This window comes from Mercenaria mercenaria, chromosome 14 (assembly GCF_021730395.1).
Source record: "Mercenaria mercenaria strain notata chromosome 14, MADL_Memer_1, whole genome shotgun sequence".
NCBI lineage: Eukaryota > Metazoa > Mollusca > Bivalvia > Venerida > Veneridae > Mercenaria > Mercenaria mercenaria.
In genome coordinates, this window is record NC_069374.1 from 34,222,933 (window position 1) to 34,250,897 (window position 27,965).

Here is a 27,965-nt window from a genome sequence, read left to right on the forward strand (position 1 = left end):
CCCTGTGATCCGTAGATCTACGCTCTCTCTATTGAGCTAAGCGGGCAGGCTTAAAAAGTATGTTTTTATTTTGTGTTTTTTTTGTTGGGTTTAGAGTCAAACTGACAAAATTTATGTATTATGGCAAAATTTCCAGCTTTTGATGACGAAGAGCTCGAGTGCAGGACAAGTCGCCTTTTTTTAGTGATCTGAAGTCAGCAACTTTAAAACCACTCTATTATGGAGACCCTGGATTCAGAGTGATATACTGTATTCACTTATAAAAACATGCATGTACTATATAAAATATGTAGAAAGCTATCCATATCCATCACAACTGAATTTGAATATTCAGCCTACTTATAAAAAAACACATACTGGGCAATATCAGTTTTTAACAATTCTATTTTATAGATATTATCATTTTAAAATTTATGACAATAGGACTAGGTGGGCTGGATTCATTCAACACTGAGCTATACAGATCACAATACTGGTACACAGAAATGTGCCATATTGTTTGAAATGAGCTTTTGACATGTCCTGCGAGTGTATCCAATTGATACGCACACAACAAGCCTAACTGAAATGGGCATAAATCTGGCTAAATCGGTGTACCGGGCAAAATCGGCTTAAACAATCAAGCCCTCCTAGTGTGTTGTACATCTAGAGTCATGTCCCTTTAATTTATATTGATATTATATATGACTCTAAAGAACTAAAAAGGAGGGTGACAATATTAGATTTCTAAATTAAAGCAGCTATAAACTAACCATAAAAAACCTTGTCAATTGTAACAAACAGTCATTGGGTGGGGGAAATACTTATTTTAGGAAACAATGTCATTGTGATTCGATCACTTAAAACAATTTAAAAATTCAAGAAGTTAATCAACCATTTTGGAAAATCTTTTGACTGTCACTAATTTATTACTTATACATGAATTTAGGTCTTGCAAAATCTGGAAGAAATTCAAGACAAACACTTTCGCAGAATATGTGAATCAAACAATAACATTGCAAAAATATAGGAATCAAACCTTTTCTATCAGCTTTAAGCGTAAACAAATTCATCTAGCACTACATTTACTACTAAATCGATATATCATCCCTGAATTGAATGCAGAAGGAACTTAGTATAATGTTTATGAAGCCTAAGTTCTAAAACAAATATGTGATTTTGCGTCACAGTCTATAAAGTATTCAACGTTTACATCCAGGTCTACTGTCTATTTCACAGAATAAAAAGAACTCAAGTTGAAATGTACTTAGATTTAGCGCAAAATTCAAGGTGATGGCATACACTTGAAGCGTTCAAATGCCGCTTTTTCAAGCAATTCTCTCTGCGATGGGTGCGCTATTTTAATCATTTCATATGCTCGTTGTCTAAGGTTTTTACCAAACAGATAGGCAATACCATATTCGGTGACAATATAATGGACATGCGCCCTGGTCGTGACAACACCAGCACCTGAAAATAACATAAAAACGTTTTTCATGTAAAATTTTCCTCGAAGAAAATAATCTGAAATGAAACTTCTTGTTACCTGACAATTATCATCGTTATACCCCATTATCATTCATGAGCAACTGAGCCGCTTTGATTATGTGATGCTGTGTGACAACTCTTCAAAACATTATTCTTTAATATCTTATTCATGTGACCTCACTGTTACATGTCATATGACTGCCCCTTCATTGTGTGTGTATTTAAGCTTATTTATAGTCGCCACTGGTAACCAATATGGGCCACTCCTCCTGAAGACTGTTAGTAATGTTAGTTGGAGAATTGTGCAAGATACAGAAGACACTGATTCCAGAAGCTTCCCTGGTTCTTTATCATGCCAGGTGTAAAGCACCCATACATGGCACCCATACGTGGGACTCTTATCCAAATTTTAGTAATTTTTAGTTAGAGGAGCGGGGGCTCTAACTCACGACCCCTTATTTCGTAGTCAGACAGTGTTACCACTGGACCACTGCATACATGCTTCAGCCCCTTCATTTTCAATATAACCTGTTTAAGTACCTAATGATCTTCAGTTTTTGCAAGCGTCTGCTGATACCTAGAGATCTTCAGTTTTTGCAAGCGTCTGCTGATCATTTTCATGATAGTGATACAAGCAAACCATGCATCAAGTGATATTCTGTTTCTCGGGCTGACAACAGACATGTCATTGTCACTCTTATGCTATATTATTATAGTTACTGTCTCAAGAATCAAAGTTTTAATTTCATCATCATCATTTATAAAATTTACTTAAAGAGAACTTGTATGCAGCCATATGTTGTAAATGTACCTATGTTGATCTGAAATCAATCTAATAAGTACACAGTCACACTGCATTCCCTACACAGTCACACTTCATTCCCTACACAGTCACACTGCATTCCCTACACAGTCACACTTCATTCCCTACACAGTCACACTTCATTCCCTCGAACTTGACCAGGTTATGCCAATATTTTTGTAGGTTTAAACTTTAAAGTCACAACGAAATAGTTAAGGACATTATTACAGCTACTTTTCTGCTTTAAGATGGCGGACCTTTCAAGAACTAATTAATACAATAGCAGGCATCTAAAAGGAACCACTAGCTTTTTGTAGACCATCCACCTGGTGACTTTTTCATATGAACTAATTCAGCCTCAAGCAAGGTCAAACCTGAAGTAGTTAGGGGCAAGTAATCCAATCATAAGTGCTGGAGAGGCTAAACCTCTTCGAACAAGTCATCAATACAGGCTACCAGTTGTGATGATAAAGTAACCCTTACCCTGCTAAATTTCTATAATGAACTTGTCCATCTTTCAATTTGGACAGTACGATTAACTGTTAAAAGGGGTGCATACAAAAAAGATACTGACTAAATGGCGAACAGTGCAGATCATGGTCAGACTGCACAGATGTGCAGGCTGATCATGTTCTGCACTGGTCGCAAAGGTAGAATCAATCGTGTCCAGCATGGTAAGGGTTAACTTGAGATGACTTTTCTACAATTCCTGACTCTGAAGTCATGCTGCCATCATAATTACTAACCTTCTTTCAAAGTAGGAACAACACGTGATATTCCCTCATCTGTTGTGGATGTGCAGGCTATAATTGGTTTACCCTCTCCATCCAAACTCAAGGCTGCTCCTCTGACAAAGTCAATCTGGCCACCAAAACCTGGAAAACAAATAGTTGTAACTTATTTCAGGTTTTTCAGTCTTTTACTGATTCATAATTATTAATAGTAGTTTTGGCTGTTCTGAAACCACACATTAGTTTATAAAAATGTATACTTTACTTGTACAGAATTATATTTTACTGTATAAATACACAAGTTAGAGCCTCAATTTCAAGAAAGTGGCTGAAACAGCAAGAAATATTAAAGGGACTAACCCATGCATTTTAGACAAAAATAATTTCTCTCAAAATTCTCTGAAAAGTAAGAACGTATACGCTGAAAGTGACTAGTGGTATAAATTTAATGACATGATTTTCACAAGAAATTCTTATAAATAATCAAAAATATTGTGCAGAAGGTAGTAAATGGTTGTAAGGGTTTTGAAATAGTACAGAAAATTTACATAATTCTTGCATTTTTACCAACATCTAACTTTTATTTTCGCCTACTTTATCATTTTACAGTGTCATATAAACATTCTATGCCAAACTTGGTGGAAATGAACATGTTGAAAAAATTCACCCGATGTTGCAGGCTGATGTAGCATATCTTTAAGAAAAATTGTTGTGTAGACATATAAGATGCTTGCCTTTGAAAATGATTTATTTTATTAGCATACGAAAATCATTTTGTTAAAACAAGATGACCATAATGACATAATGAAATTTCGCTCTACCATTTTGAGCAGTGACAAGTTTTTTTGTGGCCTTAGAACGAATTTTAATAAGGTACACCACACATGAGCCTACTCCCCCCTCCAGTGTTGAACTGAGTATGACATCGTTATTTCTATTATTTGACATAGTGACCTAGTTTTTGAGCACAAGTGACCTAGATATCATCAAGATAAACAATTCTGACCAATTTTCATGAAGATCCATTGAAAAATATGACCTCTAGAGAGGTCACAAGGTTCTTCTATTATTTGACCTAATGACCTAGTTTTTGAAGGCACGTGACCCACTTTTGAACTTGACCTAGATATCATCAAGATGAACATTCTCACCAATTTTCATGAAATATCTCATGAAAAATATGGCCTCTAGAGGTCACAAGGTTTTTCTATTTTTCGACCTACTGACCTAGTTTTTGACGACAACCGTTCGAACATGACCAATTCACAACTGAACTTCAATTCAGAAGATCCATGAGAATGCCTCTAGAGTCAAGTTTTCTATTTACTATCAAGATGATACATTCTACTGATCAAGATTTTCATTGAAGATCTCTTGAAAAATATGGCCTCTAGAGAGGTCACAAGGTTTTTCTATTTTTAGATGTACTGACCTAGTTATTGACCGCACGTGACCCAGTTTCGATCTTGACCTAGATATCATCAAGGTGAACATTCTGACTAATTTTCATAAAGATCCCATGAAAAATGTGGCCTCTAGAGAGGTCATAAAGTTTTTCTTTTTTCAGACCTACTGACCTAGTTTTTGACCACACGTGACCCAGTTTCAAACTTGATCTAGATATCATCAAGGTGAACATTCTGACCAATTTTCATGAAGATCCATTGAGAAATATGGCCTCTAGAGAGGTCACAAGGTTTTTCTATTTTTAGACCTACTGACCTAGTTTTTGACCCCACGTGACCCAGTTTCAAACTTGACCTAGATATCATCAAGGTGAACATTCTGACCAATTTTCATGAAGATCAATTGAGAAATATGGCCTCTAGAGAGGTCACAAGGTTTTTCTATTTTTAGACCTACTGACCTAGTTTTTGACCCAACGTGACCCATTTTCGAACTTGACCTAGATATCATCAAGGTGAACACTCTGACCTATTTTCATGAAGATCTCATGAAAAATATGGCCTCTAGAGAGGTCACAAGGTTTTTCTTTTTTAGACCTACTGACCTAGTTTTTGATCGCACGTGACCCAGTTTCGAACTTGACCTAGATATCATCAAGATGAACATTCTAACCAACTTCCATAAAGATCCCATGAAAAATGTGACCTCTAGAGTGGTCACAAGCAAAAGTTTACGCATGCACGCACGCACGGACGATGGACGCCACGCGATCACAAAAGCTCACCTTGTCACTTTGTGACAGGTGAGCTAAAAATTAGTTTTTCAAACAAAACAACATTTCAGGTAACATAACAAGAGCTGTCAGTGGACAGCGCGCTCGACTATTCTCAGTATACAATAAGCATATTCTAAGTCGAAAAGGGGCCATAATTCAGTCAAAATGCTTGATAGAGTTGCCTCCTCCTTTTTACAGACTGGGGTCATGATGGTAAACAAGTTTGCAAAATATGAAAACAATATCTCAATGGACTTTGAAACTATTTGGGGTGGTACGCAAACTTTAACATTTATTCTAAGTCAAAAAGGGGCCATAATTCAGTCAAAATGCTTGATAGAGTTGCCTCCTCCTTTTTACAGACTGGGGTCATGATGGTAAACAAGTATGCAAAATATGAAAGCAATATCTCAATGGACTTTGAAAACGTTTGGGGTGGTACGCAAACTTTAAAATTTGTGTGACGCCCACGCTAACGCCGACGCCGGGGCGAGTAGGATAGCTCCCCTATTCTTCGAATAGTCAAGCTAAAAACAGGTAACAATCTCAATCCTGGAAAATGTCTACAACATACATTTACCAAGTCTGCACAAAATGTGTTTAAGGACTGTTAAAAGATATAGAACACTGAAACTACTAACTTTTCTCTAATTTTGTTTGTTTGTTTTGTTTTAGGTTTAACGCCGTTTTTCAACAGTATTGCAGTCATATAACGGCGGGCAGTTAACCTAACCAGTGTTCCTGGATTCTGTACCAGTACAAACCTGTTCTCCGCAAGTAACTGCAAACTTCCCCACATGAATCAGAGGTGGAGGACTAATGATTTCAGACACAATGTCATTTATCAAATAGTCACGGAGAACATACGCCCCGTCCGAGCATCGAACTCACAACCCCGCGATCCGTAGTCCGACGCTCTACCTACTGAGCTAAGCGGGCGGGCCTTTTCTCTAATAAACTGTTTTAACAGAAACTATGCAAGAAGAGCTCCACAAAGAGGGGCAATATTCCCCCTGTTTCAGATCAGATGAGATGTTTGTTTAGGGTTGGGGTGTAATGTCACTGTAGGAGGGGGAGGAAGGAGGTTAATGTATGCATGTGTGGTGTGTGTGTGGTGGTGGGGGGGACTGTAATGTGATCACCACTAATCTATATTCTAAGTTTAAAGTCAATTCCTTCAATAGTTCTTAAGTTGTGCCCTAGACACAAAACATGACGGACAGATTTGTCCTTGCTGCAACATTGACTTCTGACCTACCAAACCCATTCATGCCTGTTGTTATACTTAAGCACACAAATATAAAAGTGTTGTTTTTTGGTGGGGGGGGGGGGGGGGGGGTAGGGAGTCGGTGGGCGAGGGGGCATGTGCAGCAAAAACTTGGAAGAAAAAACAAGAGGACCATGATGGTCCTGAATCGCTCACCTCTTCCCACATGACCCAGTTTTGAGTATGACGTCGTTTTTTCTATTATTTGACATAGTGACCTAGTTTTTGAGCTCATGTTACCCAGTTTTGAACTTGACCTAGATATTATCAAGATAAAAATTCTGATCAATTTTCATGAAGATCCATTGAAAAATATGGTCTCTAGAGAGGTCACAAGGTTTTTCTATTATTTGACCTATTGACCTAGTTTTCGAAGGTACATGACCCTGTTTTGAACTTGACCTAGATATCATCAAGGTGAATATTCTCACTACTTTTCATGAAGATCTCATGAAAAATATTGCCTCTAGAGAGGTCAAAAGGTTTTTCTATTTTTATACCAACTGGCCTAGTTTTTGAACGCACGTGACCCAGTTTCGAAACTGACCTAGATATCAAGTTAAGCATTCAGATCAATTTTCATGAAGATCCATTGAAAAATATGGCCTCTAGGGAGGTCAAAAGATTTTTCTAATTTTAATCCTACTGACCTAGTTTTTGACCGCAGTTGACCCAGTTTCAAAACTGACCTAGATATCATCAAGATGAACATTCAAACCAACTTTCATACAGATCCCATGAAAAGTATGGCCTCTAGAGAGGTCACAAGGTTTTTTTATTATTTGACCTACTGACCTAGTTTTTAAGGCACGTGACCCAGTTTCAAACTTGACCTAGAATATCATCAAGGTGAACATTCTGACCAATTTTCATGAAGATCCATTCAAGGGTATGGCCTCTAGAGAGGTCACAAGGTTTTTCTATTTCAAGACCTACTGACCTAGTTTTTGATCGCAGTTAACCCAGTTTCAAACTTAACCTATATATCATCAAGATAAACACTCAGACCAACTTTCATACAGATCCCATGAAAAATATGGCCTCTAGAGAGGTCACAACGTTTATTCATTATTTGACCTACAGACCTACTTTTTGACGGCATGTGACCCGCTTACGAACTTGACCTAGATATCATCAAGATGAACATTCTGACTAATTTTTATGGAGATCCATTCATAGGTATGGCCTCTAGACAGGTCAAGCTTTTTCTATTTTTAGACCTCCTGACCTAGTTTTTGACCGCACATGACCCTGTTTTGAACTTGACCTAGATATCATCAAGATGAACATTCAGACCAACTTTCATACAGATCCCATGAAAAATATGGCCTTTAGAGAGGTCACAAGGTTTTTCTATTATTTGACCTACTGACCTAGTTTTTGATGGCACGTGATCCAGTTTCGAACTTGAACTAGATATCATCAAGGTGAACATTCTGACCAATTTTCATGAAGATCTCCTGAAATATATGGCCTCTAGAGAGGTCACAAGGTTTTTCTATTTTTAGACCTCCTGACCTAGTTTTTGACCGCACATGACCCTGTTTTGAACTTGACCTAGATATCATCAAGATGAACATTCAGACCAACTTTCATACAGATCCCATGAAAAATATGGCCTTTAGAGAGGTCACAAGGTTTTTCTATTATTTGACCTACTGACCTACTTTTTGATGGCACGTGACCCAGGTTCAAACTTGACCTAGATATCATTAAGGTGAACGTTCTGATAAATTTTCATGAAGATCTTGTGAAATATATGGCCTCTAGAGAGGTCACAAGGTTTTTCTATTTTTAGACCTACTGACCTAGTTTTTGATGGCACGTGACCCAGTTTCGAACATGAACTAGATATCATCAAGGTGAACATTCTGACCAATTTTCATGAAGATCTCCTGAAATATATGGCCTCTAGAGAGGTCACAAGGTTTTTCTATTTTTAGACCTACTGACCTAGTTTTTGATGGCACGTGACCCAGTTTCGAACTTGACCTAGATATCATCAAGCTGAACATTCTGACCAACTTTCATAAAGATCCCATGAAAAATGTGACCTCTAGAGTGGTCACAAGCAAAAGTTTACGGACGCACGTACGGACGACGGACACCGCACGATCACAAAAGCTCACCTTGTCAATTTGTGACAGGTGAGCTAAAAAATACCTACCTGCCTACCAAAATTTTTCTGGTCAAGTATCCTCAACCTTTAGCCTACTGGCAGCAAGTGGTTTTGCCTTTGCGATGAATGCATGATGATCATAATTTGAACTGTTTGCTATTCAGTCAGTAAATTTTCAGTGAATACCCCTTTGATTAATAAGGGGTACTGCCCAAACTAATGATGGACCAGCTCTGTTGGCCATTTTGTGCAGGGAAGCGGAAATGTTGGCAATATGTACAACTAGGCTTGGTACTGATCACTCCTGTGAAGTTTTGTCAAAATCCGGCCAGCAGTTTGACCTGTGAATTCGGAAAAGATTTTTCTATTTTTAGCTCTTGCAGCCATTTTGTTCAGCAAAGCAGAACATGCAGGCAATATGCACAACTAGGCTTAGTACTGATTACTCTTGTGAAGTTTCGTTGAAATCCGGCCAGCAGTTTGACCTGTGAAAGCGGTACAAGTTTAATGGGGACGGACGGACAGACAGACGGCGAAGGCAAAAACAATATGTCTCCTACAGGGGAGACATAATTACTTAAAGTACCTACCAGAGTACATGTAACTTCCAATGGAATCGGAGCACACCTGTCCTGTAAGATCAACTTCAAGGCAGGTATTGATGCTTGTCACACGTGGGTTCTGGCAAATCAGCGAAATATTGTTGGTAAAGTCACATTCATGCATAGCTGGAAGAATAGCAAAATAGATACACAAATCAAATATAAATTCATCTATAAGTAAGTTGCAAGAAAAGTTCAAACATTATGTTTTGACTATATGTGTTTTGTACCCTGACACCATCAACAACAGATTCTGTCCAACAAACAATAATAATTATGAGCCGTGCCATGAGAAAACCAACATAGTGGGTTTGCTACCAGCATGGATCCAGACCAGCCTGCGCTTCTGCGCAGTCTGGTCAGGATCCATGCTGTTCGCTTTCAAAGCCTAATGGAATTTGAGAAACTAATAGCGAACAGCATGAATCCTGACCAGACTGCGCGGATGCGCAGGCTGGTCTGGATCCATGCTGGTTGCAAACCCACTATGTTGGTTTTCTCATGGCGCGGATCATATCCCTTTGATATATCTTGTTAATGCCACTTCAAACAATACACTTAAACACACTATATTACTTTCTTTTGCTAAAATTTCAATGAACACAATTTTTTCAACTTCATAAAAACGAGAGCATAAAACTGTATGGGTTGAACCCAAATAATCATTAATTTTTGTGGGGCATGGAAAATCCATGAAACTTAAATCATAAAGATTACCAAAGGACAACTATTTAATTAAAGTTTACATTTTGTGAAATGACGCACTAAATTATAAATGAAATTCATGGCAATCCATGACAGTAAGTTCCTTATGAATATCAGTGATGCCATAAAAATCAACAACCTTTTCTAACATTAAACAGAATTTTTTTTAACTCAAATCTGTAAAAAGTCAAAAAATAAAAATGATCATACAAACAAATGAGTTATCATCCAAGAACTTATATAACTTTCCGGTTCCCATGCCAAAACTGGCCACTATTTTTCCAGTCTGGATGCTTTTTTTGGCGTTTGTGAGTGCACCCTTCTCTACGAGATTTACCACTGTGTCACTCATCATTTCAGAGTGGAAGCCCAGATCTTTGTGGTTGTATAATTTATGCAGAACAGCATCTGGCAAATTTCCAATACCTATAATAAATACATTCACATGTACTAACTTAGGGACTTAGTGGTTGTATTATTTATGCAGAACCGCATCTGGCAAATTTCCAATACCTACAATAAATACATTCACATGTACTAACTTAGGGACTCCGAGTGAGCAATGACTGTTATACTGTGAAATCATTAATATTTGTGGGGGACTACTTTTCGTGGATTTCGTGGATGAGTCAATCCACAAAATCTAATCCCAATGAACAAGTCAAATTCCCATTCATTTTATGTTCAAAAGTTAAAATCCACGGATTCATATCCCCATGAAATTGCCGTTTTGACCAAAACCACGAAATTTCTACCCACGAAATTAAGTGATTTTACAGTATTTCTTCATCCCATTAAATGTCATTCCAGTACTACCTGCACTTAGTTCTTATTGGAATTTTAGTTTCAAAGAAAACCTAGGTTGCTCACCTGAGAAACACACCAAATTTCATGAACCTCAACTGAAAAATACAGCCTCTATCACATACAAAAGCTTTTTCTTTGATTTGTCCTAGCGACCTAGTTTTTGACCCCAGATGACCCATATTCAAACTTGACCTTAATTTCATCAAGGCTATCATTCTGATAAAATTTCATGAAGATCAATTGAAAAATACAGCCTCTATCGCATACACAAGGTTTTTCTTTGATTTGACCTAGTGACCTAGTTTTTGACACAGATGACCCATTTTCGAACTTGGCCTAGATTTCATCAAGGTTATCATTCTGACAAAATTTCATGAAAATCAGTTGAAAAATACAGCCTCTATTGCATACACAAGGTTTTTCTTTGATTTGACCTAGTGACCTAGTTTCTGACTGCAGATGACCCATTTTCGAACTTGGCCCAGATTTCATCAAGGTAATCATTCTGACCAAAATTCATGAAGATCAATTGAAAAATACAGCCTCTATCGCATACACAAGGTTTTTCTTTGATTTGATCTAGCGACCTAGTTTTTGACCCCAGATGACCCATTTTCGAACTTGGCCTAGATTTCATCAAGGTTAACATTCTGACAAAATTTCATGAAAATCTGTTGAAAAATACAGCCTCTATCGCACACACAAGGGTTTTCTTTGATTTGACCTAGTGACCTAGTTTTTGAACCCAGATGACCCATTTTCGAACATTGGCCTAGATTTTATCAAGGTAATCATTCTGACCAAAATTCATGAAGATCAATTGAAAAATACAGTCTCTATCGCATACACAAGGTTTTTCTTTGATTTGATCTAGTGACCTAGTTTTTGACCCCAGTTGACCCATTTTCGAATCTGGCCTAGATTTCATCAAGGTAATCATTCTGACAAAATTTCATGAAGATAGTTGAAAAATACAGCCTCTATCGCATACACAAGCTAAATGTTGACAGACAGACAGACAGACAGACAAACGACGGACATCGGGCGATCACAAAAACTCACCTGAAAAACAACAACATAAAATTACTTATTTGCCACTTGAATATGTATAACCAAATTACTGGGGAAGAAGAAGATAAAATAGTATATACTCCACATTTATTTTACATTTTTCAGTGAACTTTTACTGAATTAGATAAAAATATATCTGAAATACCTCAAATATGTTTTTCACTCATTACACATCTAGTGAGACTTGTTCTGTATTTACAAATAATTGACCATAAGCACGTATAATTTTACAACAGAAGGCTACAGTGATAGTGAAGTGTCTCATAACAGTTAACTTTTTCGTAAACCTGAATTAAATCAAGAGGGTATCAAATATGCAACATTTGTTTAAAACCATTGATTTTTCTATCTTACACTGCAAAAAAAAAATGAATTTCCTCTCCATACAAATGTATTACAAGCCTTATTGTCCATGTATATATAAATATATATGCTAATTAGAAACATTTTCATTGGTTGAAACAGATACCTGTCTGAAGTGTAGCCCCGTCCTCCACTAGATTATCAGATATCAGTCGCGCAATCTCGTTAATTTCCGGAGTCCTGATAATTGGCATTATTTCCGGCAAGGGTGTATTGTGTTCTACCATACAATCAATGTGAGACTGATGTATAAGCCCGTCACCCAGTGTTCTAGGCATATGTTCATTAACTTGAGCTAAAAATGAATAGATATATATTTAGTTCAAACCTATGAATACCATACTATAAAGTATTAACAAGGGAAGTTTCACAATTTCATACAATATCTATCGACCATTTAATCTATAATGTTCATACGCTAACATCAAGTCTTACCTATGTTGCAGTTGGACACTAAAAAGTGCAGACTCTACCCCACCAAAATATACATTGTCGTACTTAAATATACATTGTAGTACCTAAATATACATTGTTCTACCTAAATATACATTGTAGTACCTAAATATACATTGTTCTACCTAAATATACATTGTAGTAGCTAAATATACATTGTCTTACCTAAATATACATTGTAGTACCTAATATATACATTGTTGTACCTAAATATACATTGCCATAGCTAAATATACAATGCCGTAGCTAAATATACATTGTTGTACCTAAATATGTATTGTCGTACCTAAATATACATTGCTGTACCTAAATATGAATTGTCATACCTAAATATGCATACTCATACCTAAATATATACTGTCATATGCAAATATACACTGCCATACCTAACTATACATTGCCGTACCTAAATATGCATTGCCATACCTAAATATACATTGCCGTACCTAAATATGTATCGTCATACCTAAATATGCATTGCTGTACCTAAATATGTATTGTCGTACCTAAATATGCATTGCCATACCTAACAAGGCAGTCTGAAAGACAGCTAAATCCCCCGCCACTGCTATGGATAGTGAAAGAGTAAAACCTGATTTTAGCTGTGACCTTGACCTTGAACTGACATGGCTGACTCATGAATTCTGCACAACATCTTGATGAGGTGATCATTTGACCAAAGTTTCATGAAAATCCTTCCAGGGGTTTAGGAGATACAGAGCTGAAACCTTTGACCTTCAGTTGTGACCTTGACCTTGAGTTGACATGGCTGACTCATGAGTTCTTGATGAGGTGATCATTTGACCCAAGTTTGATGAAAATCCTTCAAGGGGTTAAGGAGATACAGAGTGGACACCAAACGGAAGGCTCAAACCTTCGACCCTTAATTGTGACCTTGACCTTGAGCTGGTATGGTTGACTCATAATTTCTGCACATCGTTCTGATGAGGTAATCATTTGACCTAAGTTTTATAAAATTCCTTCAAGGGGGTTTAGGAGATATAGAGCGGACACAAAATGGAAGGCTCAAACCTTTGACCTTCAGTTGTGACCTTGACCTTGAGCCGACATGGCTGACTCATAAGTTCTGCACATCGCCTTGATGAGGTGATCGTTTGACCCAAGTTTGATGAAAATCCTTCAAGGGGTTTAGGAGATATAGAGCGGACACAAAATGGAAGATTCAAACCTTTGACCCTAAGTTGTGACCTTGACCTTGAGCCGGCATGACTGACTCATGGGTTCTGCACATCGTCTTGATGAGGTGATCCTTTGACCCAACTTGGCAAGTTTTATAACAAGAGGACCATGATGGTCCTGAATTGCTCACCTCTTCCCACATGACCCAGTTTTGAGTATGATGTCGTTTTTTCTATTATTTGACATAGTAACCTAGTTTTTGAGCTCATGTGACCCAGTTTTGAACTTGACCTAGATATTATCAAGATAAAAATTCTGACCAATTTTCATGAAGATCCATTGAAAAATATGGTCTCTAGAGAGGTCACAAGGTTTTCCTATTATTTGACCTATTGACCTAGTTTTCGAAGGTACGTGACCCTGTTTTGAACTTTACCTAGATATCATCAAGGTGAACATTCTCACTAATTTTCCTGAAGATCTCATGAAAAATATGGCCTCTAGAGAGGTCACAAGGTTTTTCTATTTTTATACCTACTGGCCTAGTTTGACCGCACGTGACCCAGTTTCAAAACTGACCTAGATATCATCAAGGTGAACATTCAGATCAATTTTCATGAAGATCCATTGAAAAATATGGCCTCTAGAGAGGTCAAGAGATTTTAATAATTTTAGACCTACTGACCTAGTTTTTGACCGCAGTTGACCCAGTTTCGAACTTGACCTAGATATCATCAAGATGAACATTCTGACCAACTTTCATACAGATCCCATGAAAAGTATGGCCTCTAGAGAGGTCACAAGGTTTTTTTATTATTTGACCTACTGACCTAGTTTTTTAAGGCACGTGACCCAGTTTCAAACTTGACCTAGATATCATCAAGGTGAACATTCTGACCAATTTTCATGAAGATCCATTCAAGGGTATGGCCTCTAGAGAGGTCACAACGTTTTTTCATTATTTGACCTACTGACCTACTTTTTGAAGGCACGTGACCCACTTTCGAACACGTGACCCACTTTCGAACTTGACCTAGATATCATCAAGATGAATATTCTTACCAATTCTTATGGAGATCCATTCACAAGTATGGCCTCTAAAGAGGTCACAAGGTTTTTCTATTTTTAGACCTACTGACCTAGGTTTTGACCGCACATGACCCTGTTTCGATCTTGGCCTAGATATCATCAAGATGAACATTCAGACCAACTTTCATACAGATCCCATGAAATATATGGCCTCTAGAGAGGTCACAAGGTTTTTCTATTTTTAGACCTACTGACCTAGTTTTTGATGGCACGTGACCCAGTTTCGAACTTGACCTAGATATCATCAAGATAAACATTCAGACCAACTTTCATACAGATCCCATGAAAAATATGGCCTTTAGAGAGGTCACAAGGTTTTTCTATTATTTGACCTAATGACCTAGTTTTTAATGGCACGTGACCCAGTTTCCAACTTGACCTAGATATCATCAAGGTGAACGTTCTGACCAATTTTCATGAAGATCTTATGAAATATATGGCCTCTAGAGAGGTCACAAGGTTTTTCTATTTTTAGACCTACTGACCTAGTTTTTGACAGCACGTGACCCAGTTTCAAACTTGACCTAGATATCATCAAAGTGAACATTCTGACTTATTTTCATGAAGATCTTGTGAAATATATGGCCTCTAGAGAGGTCACAAGATTTTTCTATTTTAAGACCTACTGACCTAGTTTTTGAAGGCATGTGACCCAGTTTCGAACTTGACCTAGATATCATCAAGATGAACATTCTGACCAACTTTCATAAAGATCCCACAAAAAATGTGACCTCTAGAGTGGTCAGAAGCAAAAGTTTACGGACGGACGGACTGACGCACGGACGGACGGACGACGGACGCTGCATGATCACAAAAGCTCACCTTGTCACTATGTGACAGGTGAGCTAAAAATCCTTCAAGGGGTTTAGGAGATATGGACAGGACACGATTTTGTTACGGACGGAAAGACCGACGGACGGAAGGACGGACGGACGCAGACCATTCCTATAATCCCTCCGCCACGGCGGGGAATTAATAACTATACATTGCCATACCTAAATATGCATTGCCATACCTAAATATACATTGCCGTACCTAAATATGTATCGTCATACCTAAATACACATTACCGTACCTAAATATGTATTGTCGTACCTAAATATGCATTGCCTTATCTTAATATACATAGTCATACCTAAATATACATTGTCATATGCAAATATACATTGCCATACCTAACTTTACATTGTTGTACCTAAATATGCATTGCCCTATCTAATACAAATTGGCCAAGCTTAATATATCATGCCCAAGCTTACTATACATTGCCCTAGCTCAATATACATTGTCCTAGCTTATTATACATTGTCCTAGCTTAATATACATTGCCCTAGCTTAATATACATTGTCCTAGCTTAATATACAATATACATGACCATAGCTTAATACACACTGCCCTATCTTAATATACATTGCACTAGCTTAATACACACTGCCCTAGCTTAATATACATTTCACTAGCTTAATACATATTGCCCTAGCTTAATACACATTGCCCTAGTTTAATATACATTGCACTAGCTTAATACAGACTGCCCTAGCCTAATATACTTTGCACTATCTTAAAACATTGCATTTCTTTAATATACATTGCGCTAGCTTTATATACACTGCCCTACTTTAATATAAATTGTCCTAGCTTTATATACACTGCCCTTCTTTAATATACATTGCCCTAGCTTTATATACACTGCCTTACTTTAATATACATTGTCCTAGCTTTATATACACTGCCCTACTTTAATACATATTGTCCTGTCTGAATATACACTATCCAGCCAATATTAACATCAGCCTACCTATGACATACATGCACTTTAAACCTCTGGTAAAGTTAAATGCCCTTACCTATAATATAATCAGCAGCTTGGATAGCAGCTCTTGTACAATCAACACTTACACCCAGAGAACAGAATCCGTGCTGATCTGGTGGACTGACATGTATCAAGGCAACATCCAACCTATACACAAAACAGCATATAGTGAAAGCATTCACCAATTATGTCTTTGTACAGATTAAATTGTTTGCTTATTGTGCTTAATAAAATGTTGGGAATAACAACATATTCCAACAGTACTTGAAATACGAACAATTTTCCTGGCAAAAATCTTCCAACAACTTCCTCACATGAATCAGAAGTGGATAACAACTTCCTCACATGAATCAGAAGTAGATAACAACTTCCTCACATGAATCAGGAGTAGATAACAACTTCCTCACATGAATCAAAAGTAGATAACAACTTCCTCACATGAATCAGAAGTGGATAACAACTTCCTCACATGAATCAGAAGTGGATAACAACTTCCTCACATGAATCAGGAGTGGATAACAACTTCCTCACATGAATCAGGAGTGGATAACAACTTCCTCACATGAATCAGGAGTGGATAACAACTTCCTCACATGAATCAGGAGTAGATAACAACTTCCTCACATGAATCAGGAGTAGATAACAACTTCCTCACATGAATCAGAAGTGGATAACAACTTCCTCACATGAATCAGAAGTGGATAACAACTTCCTCACATGAATCAGAAGTGGATAACAACTTCCTCACATGAATCAGGAGTGGATAACAACTTCCTCACATGAATCAGGAGTGGATAACAACTTCCTCACATGAATCAGGAGTGGATAACAACTTCCTCACATGAATCAGAAGTGGATAACAACTTCCTCACATGAATCAGAAGTGGATAACAACTTCCTCACATGAATCAGAAGTGGATAACAACTTCCTCACATGAATCAGAAGTGGATAACAACTTCCTCACATGAATCAAAAGTAGATAACAACTTCCTCACATGAATCAGGAGTGGATAACAACTTCCTCACATGAATCAGAAGTGGATAACAACTTCCTCACATGAATCAGGAGTAGATAACAACTTCCTCACATGAATCAGAAGTGGATAACAACTTCCTCACATGAATCAGAAGTGGATAACAACTTCCTCACATGAATCAGAAGTGGATAACAACTTCCTCACATGAATCAGGAGTAGATAACAACTTCCTCACATGAATCAGAAGTGGATAACAACTTCCTCACATGAATCAGGAGTAGATAACAACTTCCTCACATGAATCAGAAGTGGATAACAACTTCCTCACATGAATCAGAAGTGGATAACAACTTCCTCACATGAATCAAAAGTAGATAACAACTTCCTCACATGAATCAGGAGTAGATAACAACTTCCTCACAATGAATGTCAGGTAGAAAACAACTTCCTCACATGAATGTCAGGTAGAAAACAACTCCATCACATGAATGACAGGCGGTTAACAATTCCCTCACATGATAAGATGCGAGAAAAAAACTTCGTCAAAAGAATAACAGGTGGATAACAACTTCCTGACATGAATGACTGATGGGAAGCAACTTCCACACATGCGCTGGAAAATAAACACATTTCTGAAAATTTAGCTAGAAGACAAAACTTGTGACCTCCTTACTAGGTTTATAACCTAATCACTTTCCCAAAGTAAGATTAAACTACATACTTGTAAATCTTTCTCCTGAACAGAAGTGGAATTTCACTGAGGAAGATTGACACTGCATCTGCTCGTCCCTCAGCTATGGCCTTCCTACAGTTTGCTCCAATGAACAGCGACTTTGATCGAAAAATACCTTAAGCACAAATGTACCGCATAATAATCATACATGTATCCCGTTATGGAGATTATAACACAAGGTAGTGGACTCGCAATGACACTTGGCAAATTCCGCATAACGTAAAATCATTTAATTTCGTGGGGCATGAAATTTCGTGGTTTTGGTTAAAACAGCGATTTTGTGGGGATATGGATTCGTGGATTTCAACTTTGAAACATAAAATGAATGGGAATTTTACTTGTTCATTGGGATTAAATTTCGTGGATTGACTCAACCACGAAATGTACGAAAATTAGTCCGCCACGAATATTAATGATTTCACAGTAACGTACTCTCGTTATGCAGTTCGCCATTCTCTCAACGTAAATACAGCTGAATGTGCACTCGACTTTTGGAAATTTCCAAAAAGATAAACGGAGAATGTGGAAATCGCATGCAGTGAGTATGTAATTTGGCAAATAACATTACTGGTTTACTACCTTAACCCTTATCATGCTGGACACGACTGATTCTGCCTTTGGGAACAATGTAGATCATGATCAAGATGTGCACTGTTCGTCATTCAGTCAGTATATTTTTGGTAAGCAGCCCTTTTAACAGTTAATGGTACTGTCCAAAGTGAAAGATGGACAAGTTCATTATAGAAATTTAGCAGGGTAAGGGTTAAAAGCATTCTGCCACATGAATAATATATCAGAATAATTAAAAAGTTGTATAGCTATCAACAACACCATAACTTTTTGATTTCCTCAGAGAAGAGAGCTTTTAAGAAATAACACTAAATAACCATTTTCTGCTTGGAATACTTTGCTTTCCTTTTTTTCTGTTTCATTTCAAAATTAATTAAATTAATTATTAGGAGTAAACTATTATTACTTTATACGAATGTATACAGTACCTTCATACTCTGGTTCAGTGTAAGTTGCAGGACCGACAGTTGGTATATGTATTAACTCAACATCTTTTAAAGCGGCTTTCTTTCCATAGTCAGCCAGCACTGACAGAAGGTAGTTTGGTGTTGCAGCACATCCATGGACAAATATTTTGTGACCTGAATATAAAATATAATTCTCTAAATTATACACTTAGAGAAATGATTCTTAATTCTTTTAATTGCTGTGGTCACTATATGCATCCACCCTGAAAAGTGTGGCATTCTATATGTCCAACTCTATTATATGTGGACCTCAACCACACTGGAGTATACCTTCAATGGCCATACCCTTCAATGGGTTCGGAAACAAAATAACTCTGAGAACATGTTACCAAGAGCGTCTTTGTCACATTACCATATCCACAAGACAGTGAAGGGCAGCACACTTGCGTTCCTTCAATGTTACCTCCACATTATCAATTAAGAGGCTAAGGGCACCACCTTCAAAAGACATTATGTGATCAAACCTGGAGTATCAATCCATAGTCTGGAACCCATACAAAGTAGGAGCAGAAACACATGAGCCGTGCCATGAGAAAACCAACATAGTGGGTATGCGACCAGCATGGATCCAGACCAGCCTGCGCATCTGCGCAGTCTGGTCAGGATCCATGCTGTTCACTAATAGTTTCTCCAATTCCAATAGGCTTTAAAAGCGAACAGCATGGAGCCTGACCAGACTGCGCGGATGCGCAGGCTGGTCTGGATCCATGCTGGTCGCATACCCACTATGTTGGTTTTCCCATGGAACGGCTCACATATTGGAGTTGGTCAAGAAGAGTGCTGAAAGACCAACAGATATTACAACATCAGCAGTGTATCCTCCAAGCTAGATCACCTGTGATGAGAAACATTCGAGTCCTGACAGACTACGGCCCAACTGATCATGATGTACAAATCACTGATGACCTTGTGGACATTCCAGCCAGCCAGTATCTCAGCCTAGCCTAGGACTATACCAGATTCTCCCATTGTCTCCCCATCTTACTGCAGATCTATACGTATTCTTTCCAAAACCATTACTGCATTGAACATTTTGCCAGCTGAAGTTGCAAAACCCCTGACATGCTATCCTTGCCATCACCCTCACTCTAGTTTACAGCAGCCTTGCTAAAAGTATTTACTGGTGATCCCCATTGCCATGCTGGGTGCAGCCACTGTAACCAGATAGGTCTGGGCCGAAGAGATGAACAGGCAGATTGACACACGTTTTTATTTCTTTATTTCAACTCTTGCAATCGTTCATCCTCTATCCTTCATTATCTTTTTTTACCTAGCACAGCCCATTGTGTAATTTTCAAGTGTGAGCTGCTTCGAGGTATGATGCAGATTCCAGTGTTTCCAAAAATAAGACTTATCTTGATTTGCAGGGAATGGTTTGCTGGTTATGTCGAAAACCCTACGATAACTAGAAGATGCTTTTGAAGAAAAACGCATGTCTCCCCCAATGCAAAGTCATAATAAGCAAGAAGTCAATAGGGGACAGAAGAATAAGTCAAAGAGACACTGATGGTTAGCTGCAACAGGGATCATATACTTGGCATGTCCAATCATCCGACTAAGTTTCATCAGTCTGGGCCTAGAGGCCTAGTTATGAATTGGAAACGGTTTTCCATGTTAAGGCCCCTGTGACCTTGACCTTTGATCGAGTGACCCCAAAATCAATAAGGGTCATCCACTCTGCATGTCCAACCATCCTATGAAGTTTCAACATTCTGTGTCAAATGGTTCTCGAGTAATTGATCGGAAATGGTTTTCCATGTTCAGGCCCCTGTGACCTTGACCTTAGCTCAAGTGACCCCAAAAACATCAAAGGTAGTCTACTCTGTAAGTCCTATGATCCTATGAAGTTTGAAGTTTCTGGGTCAAATGGTTCTCAAGCTTGACCTTTGATCTAGTAACCCCAAAAATAGTAGGGGTCATCTACCCTGTAAGCCTATCACCCTAATAAGTTTGAAGGTTCTAGGTCAAATGATTCTCCAGCTATTGATCGAAAATGAAGTGTGATGGACGGATGGCCCCTGTGACCTTGACCTTTGATGGAGTGGCCCCAAAAACAATAGGGATCATCCACTCTGTAAGTCCTATCACCCTATGGAGTTTGAAGGTTCTAGGTCAAATAGTTCTAAAGTTACTGACTGGAACTGGATTTCCATGTTCTGGCCCCTGTGACCTTTTTCTTTATAGAATGACCCCAAAATCAATAGGTGTCATCTACTCTGCATGTCCAATCATTCTATAAAGTTTCAACATTCTAGGTCAAGTTGTTCTAAAGTTATTGATCGGAAATGGTTTTCCATGTTCAGGCCCCTGTGACCTTGACCTTTAACAGAGTGACCCCAAAAAGAATAGGGGTCGTCTACTCCATAAGCTCTGCCATCCTGTGAAGTTTGAAGGTTCTAGGTCAAATCGTTCTCCAGTTATTGATTGGAAATGAAGTATGACGGATGGACGACAGGGCAAAAACAATAATAATGGTTAACCTTTTTTGTCTTTTCATAGACGAAAATGTATTGATTCATAAAATAAGTAGCTACCACATTAAGAAGCAGTAATCTTTACATATATTTTCATTTCACATTTTAAAAAACCAGTTCAATCAATAATCAAAAACTGATCAGAAACCAGTCGGACTATTTTGGATGGTCAATCATGAAAATGAACCGACTAAGCATCCCTATCTAAATCTCTATAGATTGTTAAGACCTGCCAGTAGTCAAAATAATTCAACGTTTAGATTGTTTTATAACTGTGACTGGGCAATCTAAAATAATGGAGGGTAATTCACAGTACACAGTCATGTTACGTCATTTGTTTTTTTCGCTTGCACATACAGTCGAATACCATTACCTCGATATTCAAGGGACTTTAAAAACTGCATCGACGTATCCGAAGTTCGACATAACGATATCGACTATCTGAGACTATTTTGTTCTTGTGTCGGACGTCCATTTGAATGTGCTTCGATAACGAAAATTACGCACATTGTTACTCAATCCTAAATGGCAGATTTTTACTCTGTCAAACAAAATATTTCATCCAAATTAGTTGTTATATTGGAAAACAGTTTTCCTGTTTGCAAGGTGTTTTATAAGACTAATTACTGGGAATTAAATGCAAACTTCCTGACATTTAAATTGGATTAAAGATTAAATAACAAACAAAACAAACACACAAACTAACTTGAATATGATTAATACATCGCCGGACAACAATAGGTTGATTTTCACACCTTACAAATAACATGGATATTTTTTGACAAGCTGTGATATCGACGAAGCCAGGTGCAAAAACAGTTAGTTAAGTTGACGGGACTGAAAAATCTCATCGAGCTAAACAAAATATCGAGCTAATCATATCGAGGTAATGATAAATAATTACATTAAGATAAATAGGGAAAAATCGGGACCGACTCAAACACATCGTCCTAACCGGAGTATCGAGCTAAACGATATCGAGGTAACGATATTCAACTGTATTGGCATGTAGATGTTGTAAACATTAATCGTGTACAATACATACATAGGTTTAAATCACCAGAAAATTCGTAATTTTGGAAATTGATAATTTTTACATAAATCAATGAGGAAACGAATCCCCTTTTAGCGTCGGCAGCGATGAAAATTCTATCGGAAATTTCCTCCACTATTTTGGTCTTTCGAGTACGTGCTTGACGCGAGTGGAGATACTGCCCATATAAAAATTATCTCAATATTTCCTAGGATCGTGTCAAATTTGTTGGACTAGACCTGTAACCCTGTAGTGTTTTAGTAGACCACTGGTGCCAGACCAGAAAGAAAATGCCTCTGTATATGTTATACCCTACCCCTAGGTATTCTGTAAGAACCATGGTCATGAAGGGGAAAATATACTAACCCGTTTCAATCGCGCATTTCATACCTAAAGCACGCAGTTCGGTAAATGTGTACTATGGATAGCAAACAACTGGTAATTTATCTTCCATTGTGTACTGGATACATTTCTTCAATACTTCTTATCTTACAAAAATAACGCGTAGTTTATAGCTTTTTCAATGTTACACAAAAAACTTGCTTGACCTTCCCTGGTGAAGTTCCGTTCTAGATTACAAAACCATTCTTATTGGCTGTTGTGAAAATGTATGTCAATCGTCATTTTACTACACGTGTTTGCTAATATGTGAAAATGCAGCATAAATGTGCAAAATGAATAAAACAAGTGAATGAAGTATTGCCATGCAATACAAAGTCCCCTACTGGAAGGCACCTAATTTTCTCTACTGCAGTATAACATAATGAACTGATATCTGTCAATGATGTATAAACAATATTGTACTACATATACAATATGTTATAACAACACACTTGGATTAAAATGTGCATATATAAAAACCCACAGTTGTTTTCATATTGATTTTTTTTGGCTGATTATAAAAATGTTATCATGTAAGTTATTTATAGTAACAACAAAGGGAAATTAATCTTTAAAAAAAAAAGAAAATCTAAATAATATAAGTCCACAAGAAACTCTTTACCAGGTAGAGATAGATCAAAATACACCTAAAAATTGGATGTAACATGCATGCTGTACCACAGAAAAGTGGTCTTGATTTTTCTCTACTGCCAGTAATAAAAAAGTTACAATAAAATCTATTTATAGTAATAACAAAGGAACGTAATTCTAAATACAAGGGTGCCTCATGGTGGTGAACATTTGGTCCAAGTTACATCAAAATCCCTCCATGCATGAAGAAGAAATGTTCCGTACAAAGTCATTCTTGAATTTGACCTTTGACCTCTAAATATGACCTTGACCTTAGACCTAGGGACCTGGTTCTTGCGCATGACATGTTGTCTCATCCAGGGGAATATTTGTGCCAAATGATATCTAAATTCTGCTTTGCATGACAAAGTTATAGACCGGATATGAAAAAAATCCTCTTGACCTTTGATCTCAAAGTGTGACCTTGACCTTTAAGCTAGGGTACTGGGTGTTGCGCATGACACGTCGTCACATCATGGGGAACATTTATGCCAAGTAATATTGTAATCCCTTGATGGATGACAGAGATCTGGATCGGACAAGGAAAAAAACCTTATTGACCTTTGACCTCCAATTGTGACCTTGACCTTTGAGCTAAGGGTCTGGGCTTTGCGCATGACATATTGTCTCATCACGGGGAACATTTGTGCCAAGTAATATTAAAATCCCTTCATGGATGGCAGAGTTATGGACGGGACAAGAAAAAAACTCTGTTGACCTTTGACCCTCAATTGTGACCTTGACCTTTGAGTTCATCATAGGGAACACTTGTGCTAAGTGATATTAAAATCCCTTAATGAATGTCAGAGTTATGGACCGGACACGAAACAGACCCTGTTCATGCTATGTTAACATTTGACTGCTAAGTGTGACCTTGACCTTTGAGCTAGGGGTCTGAAAGTTGTGCATGACACATCGTCTTATTATGAGGTACATTTGTGCCAAGTAATACTAAAATCCCTTCATGGATGGGAGAGCTATGCACCGGACAGGAAAAAAGCCTTGTTGACCTTTGACCTCCAATTGTGACCTTGACCTTTAAGCTAGGGGTCCAGGTTTTGCACATGACACCTCGTCTCCTCATGGGGAACATTTGTGCCAAGTAATATTAAAATCTCTTCATGGATAGGAGAGTTATGGACCGGACAGGAAAAAAGCCCTGTTGACCTTTGACCTCCAATTGTGACCTTGACCTTTGAGCTAGGGGTCCGGGATTTGCGCATGACACGTCATCTCATCATGGGGAACATTTGTGCCAAGTAATACTAAAATCCCTTCAAGGATGGGAGAGTTGTGGACCGAACAGGAAAAAAGCCCTGTTGACCTTTGACCTCAAATTGTGACCTTGACCTTTGAGCTAGGGGTCCAGGTTTTGCGCATGACACGTCGTCTTATCATGGGGAACATTTGTGCCAAGTAATATTAAAATCCCTTCATGGATGACAGAGTTATGGACCGGACACGAAATTGCGGACGGACGGACGGAATGACGGAAAAGTGCATTCCTATAGTCCCCGAAACTGGTTTTCAACCAGTAGGGGACTAATAAACAGAACAGAATGATGTAGACCAATGTTACGATGATTTCAAATTAAAAATCATTATACAAGATGAATTTCATTCATCATTTAGAGTTTTAGTGTAAAATTGTGAATTTTTTAAATTCTGTTTTTGTTTGTTTACGTTTCGCCTGACATGTGCACACTGCCGTGACCTCTAGACCGGATGTTCATTAGGAAGGTCACGCAAGTTTTTTCTGTAACGTTGACAAAAGCATAATATATGTTGATAATCTCAGCAATATGCAATATAGAGACAATGTGACTGGTGCACATAAAGATAAATTATCGCTTGTTCAATATACTAGGTACCCATTCACCGAACTGTGTGTTTAAGTTGAGAAATGTACGATTGAAACGGGTTAGTATATTTTCCCCTTCATGACCATGGTTCTTAAAGAATACCTAGGGGTAAGGTATAACAATTTCTTTCTTCTGGTGCCAGTGAAGTAGACCATCAAAATGGTATCTCAACCAACTGACTCGATTCTACATATTCTCCTAATTAAATCATGCAAGCAAGTGGTATAACTAAAACAAGAGGGCCATAATGGCCCTATATCGCTCACCTGTCATCATTGCACTTAAGGACAAGAAAGTCAAAAAATCATAATCAAGATCAATTAAAAGAATCATAAGAATATAGTTGAAATTTTCTTAAAGGTACAGATATGTCAAAATACATTCCTCAATTAGGGGTACCATCCATGTTGTACCATAGGAAAGAGGTCTCGGTTTTTCTCTAAGGCCAACAGTAAAAAACTTACTAAATAAGCTATTTATAGTAACATAAAAGGGAAGTAATTAAAAAAATAAGGATCTGCCAAATAAAAACAAGAGCACTGCAATGCAACGCAAATGCAGAGCTATATACACACAAAACAAAGTCATATGACCTTTGAACCCTAAGTGTGACCTTGACCTTGAAGTGAGCCATCCGAAACATGTGCTCTGCACATCGATTCGATGAGGTGAACATTTGTGTCAGGTTTCTTTGAAATCCTTCAAGGGGTTCAAGAATCACAGAGTGGAAGGGAAATTGCTAACCAACAGACAGACAGACAGACGGACACGGAGGCAATAACATCATACATCTCTTAGGGCGTATAAAAAGGAATCAAGATCTTATGGTGATACAATTTAAGTTGTGTGCAAGTTTGGTTAAAATCAAATCATAAATGAAGCTGCTATTGTGCAGACAAAGTCAAAATAGCTAGTTTTGGCCCTTTCAGGGGCCATAACTCTGGAACCCATTATGGGATCTGGCAAGTTCAAGAACGGAACCAAGATCTTATGGTGACACAAGTTTTTGTGCAAGTTTGATTAAATTCAAATCATAAATGAAGCTGCTATTGCGCAGACAAGGTCAAAATAGCTAATTTTGGCCCTATCAGGGGCCATAACTCTGGAACCCATAAAGGAATCTGGCCAGTTCAAGAAAGGAACCAAGACCTTGTGGTGATACAATTTGTGTGCAAGTTTGGTTAAAATCAAATCATAAATGAAGCTGCTACTGCGCAGACAAGGTCAAAATAGCTAATTTTGGCCCTTTCAGGGACCATAACTCTGAAACCCATTAAGGGATCTGGCCGGTTCAAGAAAGGAACCAAGATCTTATGGTGACACAAGTTTTGTGCAAGTTTGATTAAATTCAAATCATAAATGAAGCTGCTTTTGTGCAGACAAGGTCAAAAGAGCTAATTTTGGCCCTTTCAGGGGCCATAACTCTGGAACCAATAATGGGATCTGGCCAGATCAAGAAAGGAACCAAGATCTTATGGTGATACAAGTTGTGTGCAAGTTTTGGTAAAAATCAAATCATAAATGAAGCTGCTTTTGTGCAGACAAGGTCAAAATAGCTAATTTTGGCCCTTTCAGCGGCCATAACTCTGGAACCCATAAGGGGATCTGGCCAATTCAAGAAAGGAACCAAGTTGTGTGCAAGTTTTGGTAAAAATCAAATCATAAATAAAGCTGCTATTGTGCAGACAAGGTCAAAATAGCTAATTTTGGTCCTTTCAGGGGCCATAACTCTGGAACCCATAAGGGGATCTGGCCAGTTCAAGAAAAGATACAAGTTGTGTGCAAGTTTGGTTAAAATAAAATCATAAATGAAACCACTATCGTGCAGACAAAAAATTGTGGACGGACGACGGACGGACATAGGGCGATCACAAAAGCTCACCCTGTCACTACGTGACAGATGAGCTAAAAAAAGGAAAACAAAATTCCACCTGTTACAGCTGATTGTCAGAATAAACAAATGTTTTGCGGTCACGTACTGACCTGACTGAATCGCTTGGACAGCTTCTTCGGCACATTTCTTCGCCGGTTCGCGATCATGTTGAGGACTGAGTGCATCTGGTGAATAAATAAAAAAAGAACGACGCGAACCGATACTTGTCACTCGCGGCAATAGCCGTGAAAATGGTTTAAAAAGCGCTGACATTATTATTTTCCAGGCTCCGCTACCTTCTTGTGTACATGTCCATTCGAGGGTCAAGGCCGGTTACGGCCAAGGTCTCTGT

At 38.0% G+C, this 27,965-nt stretch overlaps 1 protein-coding gene across 1 annotated transcript; it reads right to left on the reverse strand.

Annotated features, from left to right (window-relative positions):
• Positions 1-309: 309 nt before the first annotated feature.
• Positions 310-27,953, reverse strand: LOC123527228 (4-hydroxybutyrate coenzyme A transferase-like). The gene is made up of 9 exons (XM_045306562.2): positions 27,724-27,953; positions 19,322-19,474; positions 18,312-18,438; positions 16,647-16,759; positions 12,223-12,411; positions 10,086-10,301; positions 9,159-9,296; positions 3,016-3,144; positions 310-1,449 (listed from the first exon to the last, which is right to left on the reverse strand). The coding sequence occupies exons 1-9, from the start codon at positions 27,884-27,886 to the stop codon at positions 1,265-1,267; spliced, it is 1,413 nt and encodes a 470-aa protein (XP_045162497.2). The 5' UTR covers positions 27,887-27,953; the 3' UTR covers positions 310-1,264.
• Between the last annotated feature and the right edge of the window lie 12 nt (positions 27,954-27,965).

Excerpts from the sequence above, each read along its gene's own strand:
- LOC123527228 (XM_045306562.2), bottom strand. The coding sequence starts at position 27,886 with ATGTCAGCGCTTTTTAAACCATTTTCACGGCTATTGCCGCGAGTGACA. Across the intron at positions 19,475-27,723 it reads TGTCCAAGCGATTCAGTCAG|GTCACAAAATATTTGTCCAT; the intron begins GTCAGTACGTGA and ends TTTTATATTCAG. Across the intron at positions 18,439-19,321 it reads CACTGAACCAGAGTATGAAG|GTATTTTTCGATCAAAGTCG; the intron begins GTACTGTATACA and ends TTTGTGCTTAAG.